Consider the following 14,951-nt stretch of genomic DNA (forward strand, 5'->3'; position numbering starts at 1 on the left):
TCAAGAAAATTGGAGAGATGAAGGGAACGTTCAATGCAAAAATGGGCATGATAAAGGACCAAAATGGCAGGGACCTAACAGAGGCAGAAGGGATTAAGAAGAGATGGCAAAATTACACAGAAGAACTATACAAGAATGAGCTTAACGTCCCTGATAATCACAATGAGGTGGTCACTGACCTCGAGCCAGACATCCTAGAATGTGAAGTGAAGTGGGCCTTAGAAAAGCTGAGCAACAACAAAGCTAGTGGAGGTGACAGTATTCCAGCTGAGCTATTCAAAATCTTAAAAGACGATGCAGTAAAAGTGCTACACTCAATTTGCCAGCAAATTTGGAAAACTCAACAGTGGCCACAGGATTGGAAAAGATCAGTTTACATTCCAATTCCAAAGAAAGGCAGTGCCAAAGAATGTTCAAACTATCGCACCATTGCACTCATTTCTCATGCTAGTAAAGTTATGCTTAAAATCGTACAAGCTAGACTCCAGCAGTATGTGGATCGAGAACTACCAGAAGTACAGGCAGGATTTCGAAGAGGCAGAGGAACTAGAGATCAAATTGCCAACATACGCTGGATCATGGAAAAAGCTAGAGAGTTCCAGAAAAACATCTACTTCTGCTTCATTGACTATGCTAAAGCCTTTGATTGTGTGGATCATAACAAACTGTGGCAAGTTCTTAAAGAGATGGGAGTACCAGAACATCTTATTTGTCTCTTGAGAAACCTATATGCGGGCCAAGAAGCAACAGTGAGAACTGGACACGGAACCACTGATTGGTTCAAAATTGGGAAAGGAGTCCGGCAAGGCTGTATACTGTCGCCTTGCCTATTTAACTTATATGCAGAGCACATCATGAGAAAGGCAGGGCTAGATGAATCAAAAGTTGGAATTAAGATTGCTGGAAGAAATATCAACAACCTAAGATATGCAGATGATACCACTCTAATGGCAGAAAGTGAAGAGGAACTGAAGAGTCTCTTGTTGCGAGTGAAGAAGGAGAGTGCAAAAGTTGGGTTGAAACTAAACATTAAGAAAACTAAGATCATGGCATCCGGCCCTCTTAATTCCTGGCAAATAGATGGGGAAGAAATGGAGGTAGTGACAGATTTTATTTTCCTGGGCTCCAAGATCACTGCAGATGGGGACTGTAGTCAAGAAATTAAAAGACGCTTGCTCCTAGGGAGGAAAGCCATGGCAAATCTAGACAGCACACTAAAAAGCAGAGACATCACCCTGTCAACAAAAGTGTGTATAGTCAAGGCTATGGTCTTCCCAGTTGCAATGTATGGCAGTGAAAGTTGGACCATAAGAAAGGCTGAGCGCAAAAGAATTGAGGCCTTTGAACTCTGGTGCTGGAGAAGACTCCTGCGAGTCCCTTGGACTGCAAGGCGATCAAACCGGTCAGTCCTAGAGGAGATTAACCCTGACTGCTCTTTAGAAGGCCAGATCCTGAAGCTAAAACTCAAATACTTTGGCCACCTAATGAGGAGGAAGGACTCACTGGAGAAGAGCCTAATGCTGGGAAAGATTGAGGGCAATAGAAGAAGGGGACGACAGAGAATGAGGTGGCTGGATGGAGTCACTGAAGCAGTAGGCGTGAGCTTAACTGGACTCCAGAAGATGGTAGAGGACAGGAAGGCCTGGAGGAACATTGTCCATAGGGTCGCGATGGGTCGGACACGACTTCGCAACTAACAACAACAACAGAGATAGAAATGTATGGAGAGGTATAGTGATATTTATTGGTATAAAACTAGATTTAGTAATGTTTTCTTCTTATTATTGCATGCCTTTAATTTATTTGTTTTATTGCGTCTCATTTTGAAAGGGAATAGAATTTTGTGTGTGTGTGTGTGTGTGTGTGTGTACACACACACAGGCTGCATTATGGACTTGCAACATGCTATTAATAATAGATTTTCCATGCTGTCAGCTAATAATGATGGCTCATTCATTTTAAGTTAATTGTGATTTGCCTAAATTTAGAGACAATTAGCAAGAAAATTGGATAAAAATTTGAAAGAATTTGAGTAGTAAAATGGTATGAAGTACAGTTGGATAGAAGAATGTGTATTTGAGAAAGTCAATGGAAATGGAACGTGAAGATAATTTTAGAGAATTAGTTCAATTGATTCTTTATTTTCTCCACTTTTATTAATGTAGCAAACCAACTTTTTTCTGTTTGATTTAGAAAATGAGGATATTAAGCTTTTAATCCCCCCCCCTAAGGAAAAAAAGTAAAGAAAACAATTTAATGACTAAGGCCCTTCTTTAAAAGCCTTTCTTAAAAATGTAAGTGTATTTTGTTACATCTTCCATCCTCAGTATTTTTAGCCAAGCTTCTGGGAGACACAAACTAATTGCATTTATTTGGAAACTGATGACTAAAAAGTAGTACTTTCAACTGATAATACTTATGTTTTCTACCATCAGTCTACTTTTTTCCTTGGGCCAGGCTTGGCTTTGGTAGATATGTTTTCTAGTCATTGCTTAAATTGTGATGAATAATACTAGAATGATAAGCCTGATAGATGACTCACTCAAACTAATATGATCAGAATGATCAATTACTCATTATAGGCAGTCAATTGGCACAATTCTTGCCTGTACACATTGCTTTACAAACAAGCGCCCTAGCCATTTAGATATCACTAGCACTGGATTCAACAAGTTGGTAGATTCAGTATTTTATTTTAACAATCAAGTTATCGTATTAAAAAAGAATTAGAGATTCTCTTGAAGATACAGTCACAACAATAAAATGGGTTATAATTTCCCATTGTTGCCTGCCTGTGTCACCTACTACCTTTATCTCCATTGCCAACAGTTCTCCTTTTCCTCTGGACCCAACCCAACCAAATATATCAAGGAAGCTGTTATTTGGGTTCATTTATTTCACCTTTTGCTTTGTTTGTTTTGTGCTTTTCCTTCCTTGTATTGTGCCTCTTTTTTTTTACTCTTGAAGATGTGCTGTTTCCAAAAAAAAACCATGGTATAAAATAATGGTTTTGTTAGTAAGTTTATGTTAATAAACATAAAAAGCTTAAATATGATCCCTGTAAAAGTAGCTGGCATCCTATTCCATTAATCTGCCAAGAAAACCAAATGGAGACTTGCATGTAGGACAATGTGAATGTGAAACTAGAAGACAAGTCCCCAGGTTGAAAAGTATCTAATGAACTATTAAGAAAAAAGGAGAGGGTATCAGAACCATTGCAATTATAAAATATGGCTGGATGGAAATCCGAAGGACATCCAAATACTGATGTTCCTGGATGTGAATGGAAAGCTTGATGTTGGAAAATCATGTATTCCATTGCAACATGGAATATTTGAAAATGAGCCAAGAAAAGATTAAGCTTGAAACAGAAATATTTATACTGAGCATTCCTGGAATCGCCTTTCTGAAATGTATTGGCATGGATCACTTCACATCAGAGATACTTAGCTTTTTGCTGCCAACAAGAAAACCATTTTTCTTGAAGAAACCAAGCCATTATTATTAAGGAAAGGATGTCAAAGTCAGTGCCTGATTCAATCAAAACTATGGTAAAATGATCTCAATTTGAGTCCATGTTTGTGCTCCAGTCAAAGATACATTGGAAATAGATGTTGAATGGTTGTACAATATGACAACCTGGAACATTTTATCAATATAGTTTTTCTAAAAAAAATTCCATACAATCATCTTGTATAGGTAAAGAATAGAATTAGTAATGTTTTCCAAACTCTCAACAACTTTTTTGTGATATGGTAACCAAAATTGGCTGTAGTATTCCAGGTGTGGTCTTACTAGAGTTTTATAAAGCGGTAATAATACTTCATGTGATCTTGATTCTGTGCCTCTGTTTATACAACCCAGGATTGTATTAGCTTTTTTGGCTGCTGCTGCACACTGCTGGCTCATAGTAGAGTGATCGTCCACTAGGACTCCAAGGTCCCTCTCACAGTTACTGTTTTTAAGCCAGGTCTCTCCCAATCTGTATTTGTGTCTTTGGTTTTTCCTGCCTAAAATGTAAGACTTTGCTTTTCTCCACATTGAAACTTATTTTTTGGATAGGGCCCATTGTTCAAGTTTGTCAAGATCTTTTTGGATCCTCAGTTTGTCTTCTGGGGTGTTGGCTACTCCTACTAGTATGGTGTCATCTGCAAATTTGATGAGTTCCCTTTCAATTCCCTCATCTAAGTCATTAATTGATTGAATTAGAGTGTTTGAACAACTCTGGACTGAAATTTGTAACCCAACTAAAGATTTGCATGTAGAAGTGTTCCAAAATTGAAAGAAAGCAAAATGGCTTTTTTCTGACACATTGAAAACAGAAAGGAAAATGTTAGCTAGACAGAAATTTAGCCAACTAAATCTACAGAAGAACAAGAAGAGATGAATAGTTTCAACAAAGTAATCAATAAAAAGAAACTGAAAGGAACAACAAAATGGATTGATTTAAGAAAATTGGATTGATGGATTGATTTAAGAAAATTACAGAAAAGAAGAGACACTTTATGAAAAAATGGGTACAATAAAAATAAAACAAAAATCTACTGGAAAAACAAGATCTAAAAAAATCTAGTACAAATATATGGAAGAACTGTTCGGCACTAAAAATGAAGCTCTATTAATAATGCTGAAATATTTTGTTGTTTATTGGTTCCCAAAGAACCATGAACAACTGGATGAATCATAATCCTAAAGACAATAAAATAAATGAGAATTTTATGTTTTTTTGTTGTTTATTGTTGTATCTGCCTTTTATTAAAATGAATACCAATAGGGAAAGTAAAAAAAATATATTTCTCTGTCAAAATGTTAATCACTTGGAGCCTTTTCCTAACAGAACAGTTGCTGGCTCAGTGGGTTTTAACTGACCTTTTCTTGTAAAGAAGAAAATTATTCTGGTGTGATCTATTAAAGCTTTGAATTAATTTATGTTCTGTTCAGTGGGAGCAATTTTATGTATATTATCAAGCTGCTTAAAGCAGAAGGAGCAATTGAATTGATTGGCAATTGAAGATTCAGAAGAAAGAAGTTAACCTCAGTGAACCTCCCTGTAGGACCATTCTAACACCAGATGGAAGTTTCCTTCCAATGATCCTAGCAATTGGTTAAACTAAATTATATCTAAAAATGAAAGTTGATCATAATAACAATAACATATCTTTGTGAAATAATCACCCCTAGAGAGACACTTCTCTGTTCCTTAATCTGGTAGGGATTTTCAATTATATTTGAAAAATATAAGTACATGGCTCTATATCAGCATATTAACCACTACATAATTTTAATAATTATATAAACGGATATAGCATACTATATTCTAGCACTCACATTTGATAATAATTATTAAATTTATGTGTCATCCAACTCCCAATCACTCGGGGCTGCTTACACTTGTTAAAATATTTAAAAATAAAGAACCATAGGAAAAACAAATACAACAGAAGGCAGAATAACAAGAATGGCAAACAAAATGGCGCTCCATCATTGGAGATTTTTAAGAAGAGGCTAGACAGTCACTTGTCTCAGATGATATAGATTCTCCTGCTTGAGCAGGGGGCTGGACTAGAAGACCTCCAAGGTCCCTTCCAGCTCTATTCTATTCTATTCTATTCTATTCTATTCTATTCTATTCTATTCTATTCTATTCTATTCTATTCTATTCTATTCTATTCTAAAAAAACCAGAGAGGAACAGAATGGAAGAACAGGGCACTCATCATCCTCTGCAAAGGCCTTGGTGAAGACCCAGGTTTTTAAGGCCCTTCAAAACATCACCACGATAGGGGCACCAGCAAGGTGGAAGCACATTTTTTTTAAAAAAATATGGATGTATACATGGAATGCATTGAAACAAATTTCTACTCGATGGACAAATGATCTATGTGCATTGTTCACGTTTGAACTTTGTTCACATGAAGAAGCTTACATTTAGAAAGTTATATCGCTGTGATTGGTACTTTATAAATCAACTTTAGCAGTATCATTTTGTATCTTCTTTTGGTTGTGCTCATAAAATGCAGTAGGAAAATCTGAAATGCAGGGTTGAATTCCAACCATAGGGGGCATTTGCAAAGTAGCAATGCAGTGATTATGAACATCTAAATATTCACAGAATACAGTACTTAAGAATTCAGAATACTGATTTGAAGAGAGCTAAAGAATATGTTCCCAATTGTGACTGTGCTAAATATTTTCTAATTTTGCTTTTCAGGCAAAAATAGTGTTTTCAGGGAACCCTAAGCCAGGGCTTTTCAACCAGTGGTATGCGTACTACCTGTGGTACATTAGCACGTGGCAGGTGGTACACTGCTCTGCCCAGCCAAGTGTAGTGGGGGAGGGAACAAGCCAGCGCAGTGCAGGACGTATTGTGAAAGAATCCTCCGGAGCTGCAGAGTGGCTGGGGCGAGGCAAAGGCCCCAGGATTGGCACTTCCGGCTCACCTGGAAGAGAAAGGAGGAGGGGGGCGGAGACAGGAGGCAGTTTGGATGGGAGAGGAAGAGAAAAAGAAGCAGCCTTGGGAGGAGGTGGAGTCAGCTCTAGCTGCACCAAAGGGAAAGAAGGAAGAGGGTGGGGGGAGAGGAGAGGAGTTCAAGCAGGCCAGTCATGAGCCGTTCTACAACTTCTGTGGCAGCCATCTGTGCTGGCAGCAACAAACAGGCAAGAAATGCAGCAGGGGAGGGGTTGCCCTCCACGAGGAATGAAGAAAGGCAGGAATGAAGAAAGGCAGCAACGGCTGGAGATGAGGCATGGAGGGAGGGAGGGAGATTGAGAGTGGTAGGTTTCGTATGTGCTTTTGTGACTTTGAAGTTCTAGGTTTTGTGCAATGTGGGCTTTGTATTCTTAAGGAGGGTTTGGCAATTTCTATTTGGCGGATGAATGATGTCTCATGTTAGCTTCTATTGCTCTACTATTGTTAGCTGTAAGTTTTGCTGCAAGGGATTTTGAAGTACTTTTCTCTTGAATGGATTTTGCCTGTAGCGTTCCTTTACTTATGAATGGAACCATTTGGGGAGGCTGCCTTAGCTGGCAGCCAGTACTTACTACATTTTTTTTTCTTCCTTAAGTGCCAGCTGCCCATTCCTTAACTTTCCTTTCTAGCCAGTAGCTAATTCTTAAAGGGGAATGAGCCTTTTAAAGCTAGTTCCCTCAGCGGTTTGTCTTTTCTGTCTCTGGAGGCTTTTCTGATGAATATATGGAAGAGGGAAAATATAGGGTGGTGGGGTTCAAATTCTTCCTTCAGAAGGAGATGGGAATGATAAAGAGGGAGGCAGGGAAGGAGGGTGGGAAGGAAGTCCCACCTTAATACTTGGCCACCAGCAGCCCTGCCATTGACTTTGCTTGTCAGAAGGTTGCAAAAGGGATCACATGACCCTGGAACACTGTGACCATCTTAAATATGAATCAGTTGCCGAGCATCCAAATATAAATCACATGACCCTGGGGATGCTGCAATGGTCATAAGTGAGAAAAATGGTCATAAGTCATATCAGTGCAATTGCAACTTTGAACAGGGTTTGGGTTTTTTTGGTCATCAAGTTTTTGAAACCTTGCTAGGTGGTACTAGAATATTGCCATATCCTAAAAGTGGTACAATTGGTAAAAAGGTTGAAAAGCCCTGCCCTAAGCTACAGATTCCTACAAAAAAACAAAATACAGTAGACATGTGGTTGTTTTCCATACTTTTGTATTGTCTATACTATCTCAATTTCTTTCTTGCAAGCACTGACTCTCTGGAGGACTTTCAGGTCAATTTTTTGGATTGAATGTCAGGCTCCAGGAAACCTGTCTGGGTCCCCAAAATATCGTTGGTGGTGGCCTGCCACTTCAGCAATTTCTTCAGTCCACCATTTCCCATAGGAAGTATCAAATAGCAGCCATTTATGAGAGAACAATTTTGTATATCCAATGTGATATTCTAGCCTTAGCTGATACCCAAGTAGTATGGAAATGAGAGTCCAGTTGAGCAGGCTTTGTTGGTGGCTTATATTTATGACTGAGATCAGTGTTAATATACAACCTGGTTGTACTTAAATCCATTAGACAAAATTAGACAGAAACTGAGAACTATCCTTAGGAGGTGACACATGATTCAGTGGTTACTGGCACACCCTTAACTTATGTCCTTTTATGTAGTTGTCTTCTACCATACAGAAGACTGTCTTCAAGGAGGTTTATTATCATATTCCCCAAGATAAATGTGTAATTATACTACACTTCATAATGAGTGTATTTAATGAGAGCTATCTGTCAAAGAAAGATCAGAGGCCTAAAATACCTAGTTAGAGTTGTTTAAGCACAACCTGATTCTGTAGGGGTTTTTTAAATAATATTCTTACCCTATTAAAGTAGCATAGATCTAAGATCACAGCAGCAGACTATTCCTAATGATCATTACTGAGCAGCATGAAGTCTTTTCTTGTTCTTATCATTCCAGCCTCAGATATACATATTTTTGTACATTTAATAGAAGGCTTTTGTCATTTTGCAATGGCTGCTTAATCTTTGTGTGCTGAAAGCCTTTAGTAATGCAATATTGTTCATCATATTCATAACCATAGAGAATTCTCATATATTTAGTTAAACTCTGAACTCATGCTGACATTTGGAAGAGGTCATTGTGCCTATTTGGACAACACTTGTGTTGTTTGCTAATTTATGAATGATATTTTATCTTTCAAAACTGAACATAACAAGGCTCAGACAGTTCACTGTTTTCTGACAACAAAACTAATGATGTGCTGATGACTATCGCAGCTAATCTAATATTCGTGCTAAAAGGGTCGCTAATAATTTACAGCAGCAAGCAGTGAACTAACAATTAACACATTTGTGGATGCAGAAAAATACAAATTTGAAATGAGTGAGGCATCAGCTGCCATACTGAAAAGTTGTGTCATCACTGCATTTTTCTATTATAAATTGCTATGGAATTAGTATATTTAACATATTTGAAACACTGTGAGAGATAAAATAACTACAGTGATTGAAAGGTGAAAAGAATAAAATTGAAGATCTACCTGATTCTCAAATTGTCTGGCTTTTAGATATAGCCTCAGTATAGTGTTATTGGAAGAACTGATTAATATTTTCATAATATTAAGTTTAATGAAAATGTATGCCCACAATTCAAATTATTACTCAAATCTAAGTCCTATTATAAACAATAAGATCTAGATCAATAGGATGATGAATTATGTCTAGTGCAATTGGCTGGCTCGGGAGTCCAGGAATTGAAATTCAAACATGTTAAAGTTGCCAAGGGTGAGAAACAATGGTCTAGTATTAAAGATAATTTTGTGTTACCTGAAACTGAGTTTGGGCACAAAACTTTATTTCTAAGTTCAATTCAGAGATGATGTTTGAGCCAGATTAATATTGAGATCTTTTTTACATACAAAATCTTCCATGTTTATAAACTTTAAAAATGTAATATACCAATTTCATCTGCAAAGAGATTAAAGTTTTAACAGTTGCTTTTAATTAAATAAGTGTATAGTTGCACATATTGTCCACATTTTGTTTTCTCATTGTTACAGAAGTGGGAAAGGCTCCACTTATAAATCCTGAAAATATGAATGTGAATTTTTAACAGGTATAATAATATCACAAGAACTGATAAGAAATAATAGTAGAATCTTTTTCTAGTTATTGCTTCAGATTCATGATATAACAAAGCAATTTATACTTTGAATTCATGTATGTTGAGATGCCTCATTTTCTTAACAGATTAACATAGAGGTCAGTATTTTACAACAGTGTTTTAGGAAATAAATGTGTTAATCTTTGGTTTTAAGTAATATGCTGATATATATCTACTTACAGTTCCCTTTGCTTTGTTGCAGCAAGAGAAGCTAGGTGACATCTGTTTCTCTCTCCGCTATGTGCCTACTGCTGGCAAGTTGACTGTTGTCATCTTAGAAGCAAAGAATCTGAAGAAGATGGATGTGGGAGGCTTATCAGGTAAGTTGATGGCAGGAAACATATAGTAGTAAATATGCCTGATATGCTTTTTAGTCATGGAGCCATGCAAGCTTCCAATTCAATTCAAAGAGGTGCTCCAGAACATACAAGAACATAAACACAGCACCAGTCTGCACCTCATTAAAGTTGAATTTGCACTCCCACACATTACAAAACATGTCTTACAAATAAAAGCTGAAGCACTGCATAGCAATGCCTAGTGGCTTCTTGTTGTTTGAGTATGTGAGTTATTGTTAATATGCAAAAATGAAATGTATATGCAGTATGACAGCTAAATCAGCTATGTGAGTTTTGAATGAGGTTGGATATACATCACATCTGTTCCTTCTTAATTCTTCCCCTGTGCTTATCAAGAGCAGCACAGAAATTAGATCCAATGCTTTGTTTGAATGCTGTAATACATTGTAGTACTGAAAACACATTCCAGAAATGTGGGAAAATATTTAACTCCAAAATACAGTTACCTGTAATTGAATATAAGGTTTACCATGATCATCTATTACAGTGCCAATGTTGCATAGGGATTTTGACTGGGTTGGTTTAATGTCTTGCCTTTAGCAGTTTTGGTAGGTAGATATAAAATAATTCATCTTTCTCAATATATTGTCCATGTAACACTAAAGGGACAGAGATGTTGATATATTTTTCTACATTGTCACATAATGCTTTCTTACAGAAGTATTCATTCCAATTTTATCACAACCCATTTCAGTGTATATGGAAGACTGGTGTTTGAATTTTATGTGTATTACTTTGTTGTCTGATCAATGTCCAGCCATTTCTACTAAAGTAACCAATGTTGTTTTATGTCCAGCAGTAAAGGACAGCAGTTCATTTGTTAGGGAATTAGCAAAATTTTAATTATAAAGCTTGAATATCAAGATGTTTGTATACAAAATATATCACTTTTTATAACTATTACAATAATGAAAATAATGATTGCTAAGTATTTTCTGATTATATAATTGACTGAAATAGTTAGAAAACTATATATTTGCTTGCTTAGGAATCATATCTTTCAGTTCTAAAAAATATAAATATATTCACACACATATACATATATACATACAACACACACCTCTAGAAAACCATCTTTAAAAACATTGTGGTAAAAATCTGTAATTCTAGCTATATGTTCTCTTTATAAGAACTACCTTCTTGTTAATCTAAAGCAAGAGTAGGAATTGATCGATGTAACATTAAAAAGTTCAGAGTAGTCTTGCCATCTCATAGTCTGAATTGTCAGACATTACAGAAGAGTAGGAAACATAGGAAATGTAAATACCTGAAGTAGAAACTAGCACATTTCCCAAGAAAATTATAATTGTGGGGTATGTATGCATGTTTTCAATATACATTTTTCCAGAAAAGTATCTTTTTCATGTCAACCTCCTTCCTTAATAGTGAAGTCATTTCTTAGCTCCCAAGAGTTCACTTTTGGAAGTCTTCATGCAAGTTATTGTGAATATATATATAGAAAAGAGGTGGGGGAATAAGCAAATTATTTTATTATGAACACAGAATTGCTTTTTTCAGTTTTTCTACTGAGCAAGTTGTACATTAGATAGAGGCGAAGAATTCAGTTTGAACTTAAACTAAACGTTACCCACATATTTGGCAGCACTTGCTGTCAATAGAGAAATCCATTATCAGCAAAATAAAATAATGTAGAGTTGCATTTGTATGTATCTTTGAGTGGGAAGATGTGAAAGAATATGAAAAAATGGATGTGAAATGAAGCTGCTGTTTTGTGAAGAAAAGGGGAAGAAATATGTAGAAAAAATGGGAAGCATATTGGAAACACAGCAGGGGATCACATTCTTCCTTATGAAGATAGAGATGACACATTCTTCCTCCCACATCCAATTTTTTTAATCTAAGTAGAATTGCTAACTTTCTGGGTGATGTCAACAAAGTAGATATACAAACAGTTTCAAGACATTGTTGGTTCTGCACAAGATAATATTAAGCAGAGTGGCATGTAAAATCCTGATAGTGAAGCTTGGAGTTGTATCCAGAAGACTTTTCTATTCAGATGTTATGCCTGAGTATGTTTATGCAGTACAAGTAAGAGGAATTGGAATTACTGCTGTATTGGGCCAGAAACTTGCATTCTGATTTTTTCACGGAGGATTTTGTTTGTTTGAGTATGCTGCCTTAGCAAATCTCCTTATTTAACACAGTTTGAGATGTGGGCATGAAGAAAGATTGTTGGCACATTTAAGCTCATGTTCTTCCTGAGAGAAATAGCAAAGCAAATAGCAAAGCAAAGTTTATCACCAGTTTACTGCTTCATTTTCACTTATCAATATAATGTTTACATTCCATTAATCCCCAAAAATCACAAATCCTGGAATACCATAAAATGATCCTCAAGAATGGCATAGTAGCTAGTATATCACCGGGTAAGAAAAATTCAAAAACACAAGTTAGAAAGTCCCTGAAATAGTAGATTTTTGTCATTTTAACACCAGGAGTATTAAAGAACATGAACAAGTTTTTCTTCTGTTCCTCAAACATTACCATATAGTTCCATTGTACCTCTTCCCATCTGAAGAGACTCAGGCTTAACATATAATAAACCTAGATTGGCTCTGAAAAGACTAATATGCTTCACCTGATCCTGACAAACAAAACCCCAAGAAACATTCAAATCAGGGCAGAATTAAAGTGTCTTTCAATATGTCTATTTTCCCACTGTCTGTTATTTATTTCTGAACCCCCATTTAAGTCCACATTTGATTTCTCAAGAAGTTAAAAGTAAAGGAACAAGCACATCAGAAGTAAACAAATCCTCCTTTTTCATTCTTCATAATACCTATGTGTCCTGGGACCCAAAAAAAATTAATTTAAAACAATCATTGCAATGGTCTGCTTCAAAACCAAATAATATTCATTAGATTGTGTTTTAATATCCTACTTTTCCAGTATATACAAAGAATCGAGTAATTATTGTTCTTTCAAATCACCATCCCAAATACTTTCCATATCTAAAAGCATTGTTATTAATTTACAACATAACTGAAAGCCACTCAGAAAGTGGAAGTCCTACAAAAGGAAGAAAGGTGCCTTCCTATAATTATTTGGAAATTCCCAATTTTGCAACACTTGAGAATGAATTCAGAATAACAGAGTTGGAAGCAACCTTGGAGGTCTTTTAGTCCAACCCCCTGCTCAAGCAGGAAAACCTTGTATCATTCTGAACTGTCCAATCTCTTCTTCAAAACCTTTAATCTGAAGGCAATCCATTCTACTGATTGATTGTTCTCACAGTCAGGAAATTTCTTCTTAGTTCTAAGTTGGATCTATCTTTAGTAAATTTCCATCCATTACTTCGTGTCTTGCCCACAGGTGCTTTGAAGAATAGGTTGACACCCTCTTCTGTGTGACAGCCCCTCAAATATTGGAAGACTATCATGTTGCCCCTAGTCCTTCACTTTGTTAGACTAGACATACCCAGCTCTTGCAAACATTCGTCACAGGTTTTAGCCTCTAGTGCTTCAATAATCTTTGTTGCTGCTCTGTGTATTCTTTTTAGATTTTCAATACCATTTTTATATCATGAATGCAATATTCCAAGTGCAGTATATAGCAGTACTAATACTTCACATGGTCTTTGTTAAGTATTTGGTTCTTGAAGGCATTAAGCAAGACGAAGTGTTCAAACAGCAACAGGTTTATTCTCAGTCAGAACATAACAGAAGCAAGCTAATAGCTCATGCGCAGCTATTTATATGGTTGGCCTCTAGGCAGCAACCAATAGGTTTAAAGTAGCAGTTTCCCGCCCCAAACCTATTTAACAGACTGGAGACAGCAAGTCTAGCTCAGCCCAGCAACCATTACATAACAAACACAGATGTAGATCAGCCATTAAGCAAACAGTCAGGCATAAAGCAAGTGAATTACACATGTAAAGCCAATACATTACACCCCTTCCCCCTAGATAGCACAAACTCTCATTTGCTTACATAATCTTGCAGATACTTGGGCGGCCTTCATGGCCGTTCCAAATGTCTAGGGGTTACAGGGATTCCCCAGTCTACCTGCTTACCTGCCAGGCTGGGTAGACCAGGGCTGTGAGTCTCAGTGGGGTCACCGTGACTCGAGTCCCTTTGGCTGGCCATTCCAGTCAGCCCAAACCAAAGTCTGATTGTGCAGTGACATCTGCAGGGCTGCTTCTCATTTCAGTTCGCCTATCCACGTCCCGGGACACAATTTGTGTGTCTGGAGGGGATTCTTCTATGGCCATTTCCCCATCGCTATGCACAAGAGTTCTCTCAGAGCATGCAAACTGCTCTGTTGGACTGCTGTCCCGCGGACCCTAGGTCTGATCCTCTTGGGAGTCCTGGGCCAGCAACTGATCTGCTAACCACTGGCGCAGCTGATCAGTGTGCCGGTGAATGACGTGCCCATCTTCCAGGACCACCTCGTAGGAGAGTGGTCCTGACACCTTAACAATCTTTGCTGCCACCCACAAAGCCCCTTGCTTGTAATTCCAGGTCCAAACCTGGTCACCCACTTGCACGCTTCTGGGCGCTTTTGGCCATGCCATGTCTGAGGCGACTCTGACGGGGTGCAGCCTGTCCAGTTTGCTGATCAAATGCCTGCCTCACCCAAGCTCAGCTGGACTTTTGCCCATGGCGGTGCAAGGCGTTGTGTGCTGGCAGAATAGAAAATCAGCCAGCCTGTGGTGCCAAACCCCTCTTACAATGCGTTTCAGGGATTAGTCGTGCAGACCATGCGTTCTGCCTGACCATTCGATGAAGGGTGAAAGGGAGCCAACATGGCGTGCCTTATGAGGAAGGCCTGGAATTCTGAAGCGGTGAACTGAGCCCCATTGTGGAGACTAAGACGTCTGGGAGCCCATGTGTTGCAAATAGTTTCCACAGCACCTGGATGGTCCTAGCAGTAGTCATAGTGGAAATGGGCACCACCTCTGACCATTTAGAGTGGCTGTCGACCACTATTAAA

The 14,951-nt window shown here is 37.6% G+C and overlaps 1 protein-coding gene across 1 annotated transcript in view; it reads left to right on the forward strand.

Moving 5' to 3' along the window:
• The window catches only part of SYT1 (synaptotagmin 1), a gene marked incomplete at its 3' end in the record, with an annotated part of 226,784 nt that overhangs the window by 143,501 nt on the left and 68,332 nt on the right, over window positions 1-14,951 (forward strand). Inside the window, exon 7 of the mRNA XM_081331976.1 lies at window positions 9,842-9,959. Coding sequence (XP_081188102.1) covers window positions 9,842-9,959 — 118 coding nt within the window. The remainder of the gene's footprint in view (window positions 1-9,841; window positions 9,960-14,951) is intronic.

Source organism: Vipera berus, assembly GCF_964194415.1.
Source record: "Vipera berus genome assembly, chromosome: 6".
NCBI classification, from domain to species: Eukaryota; Metazoa; Chordata; class Lepidosauria; order Squamata; family Viperidae; genus Vipera; species Vipera berus.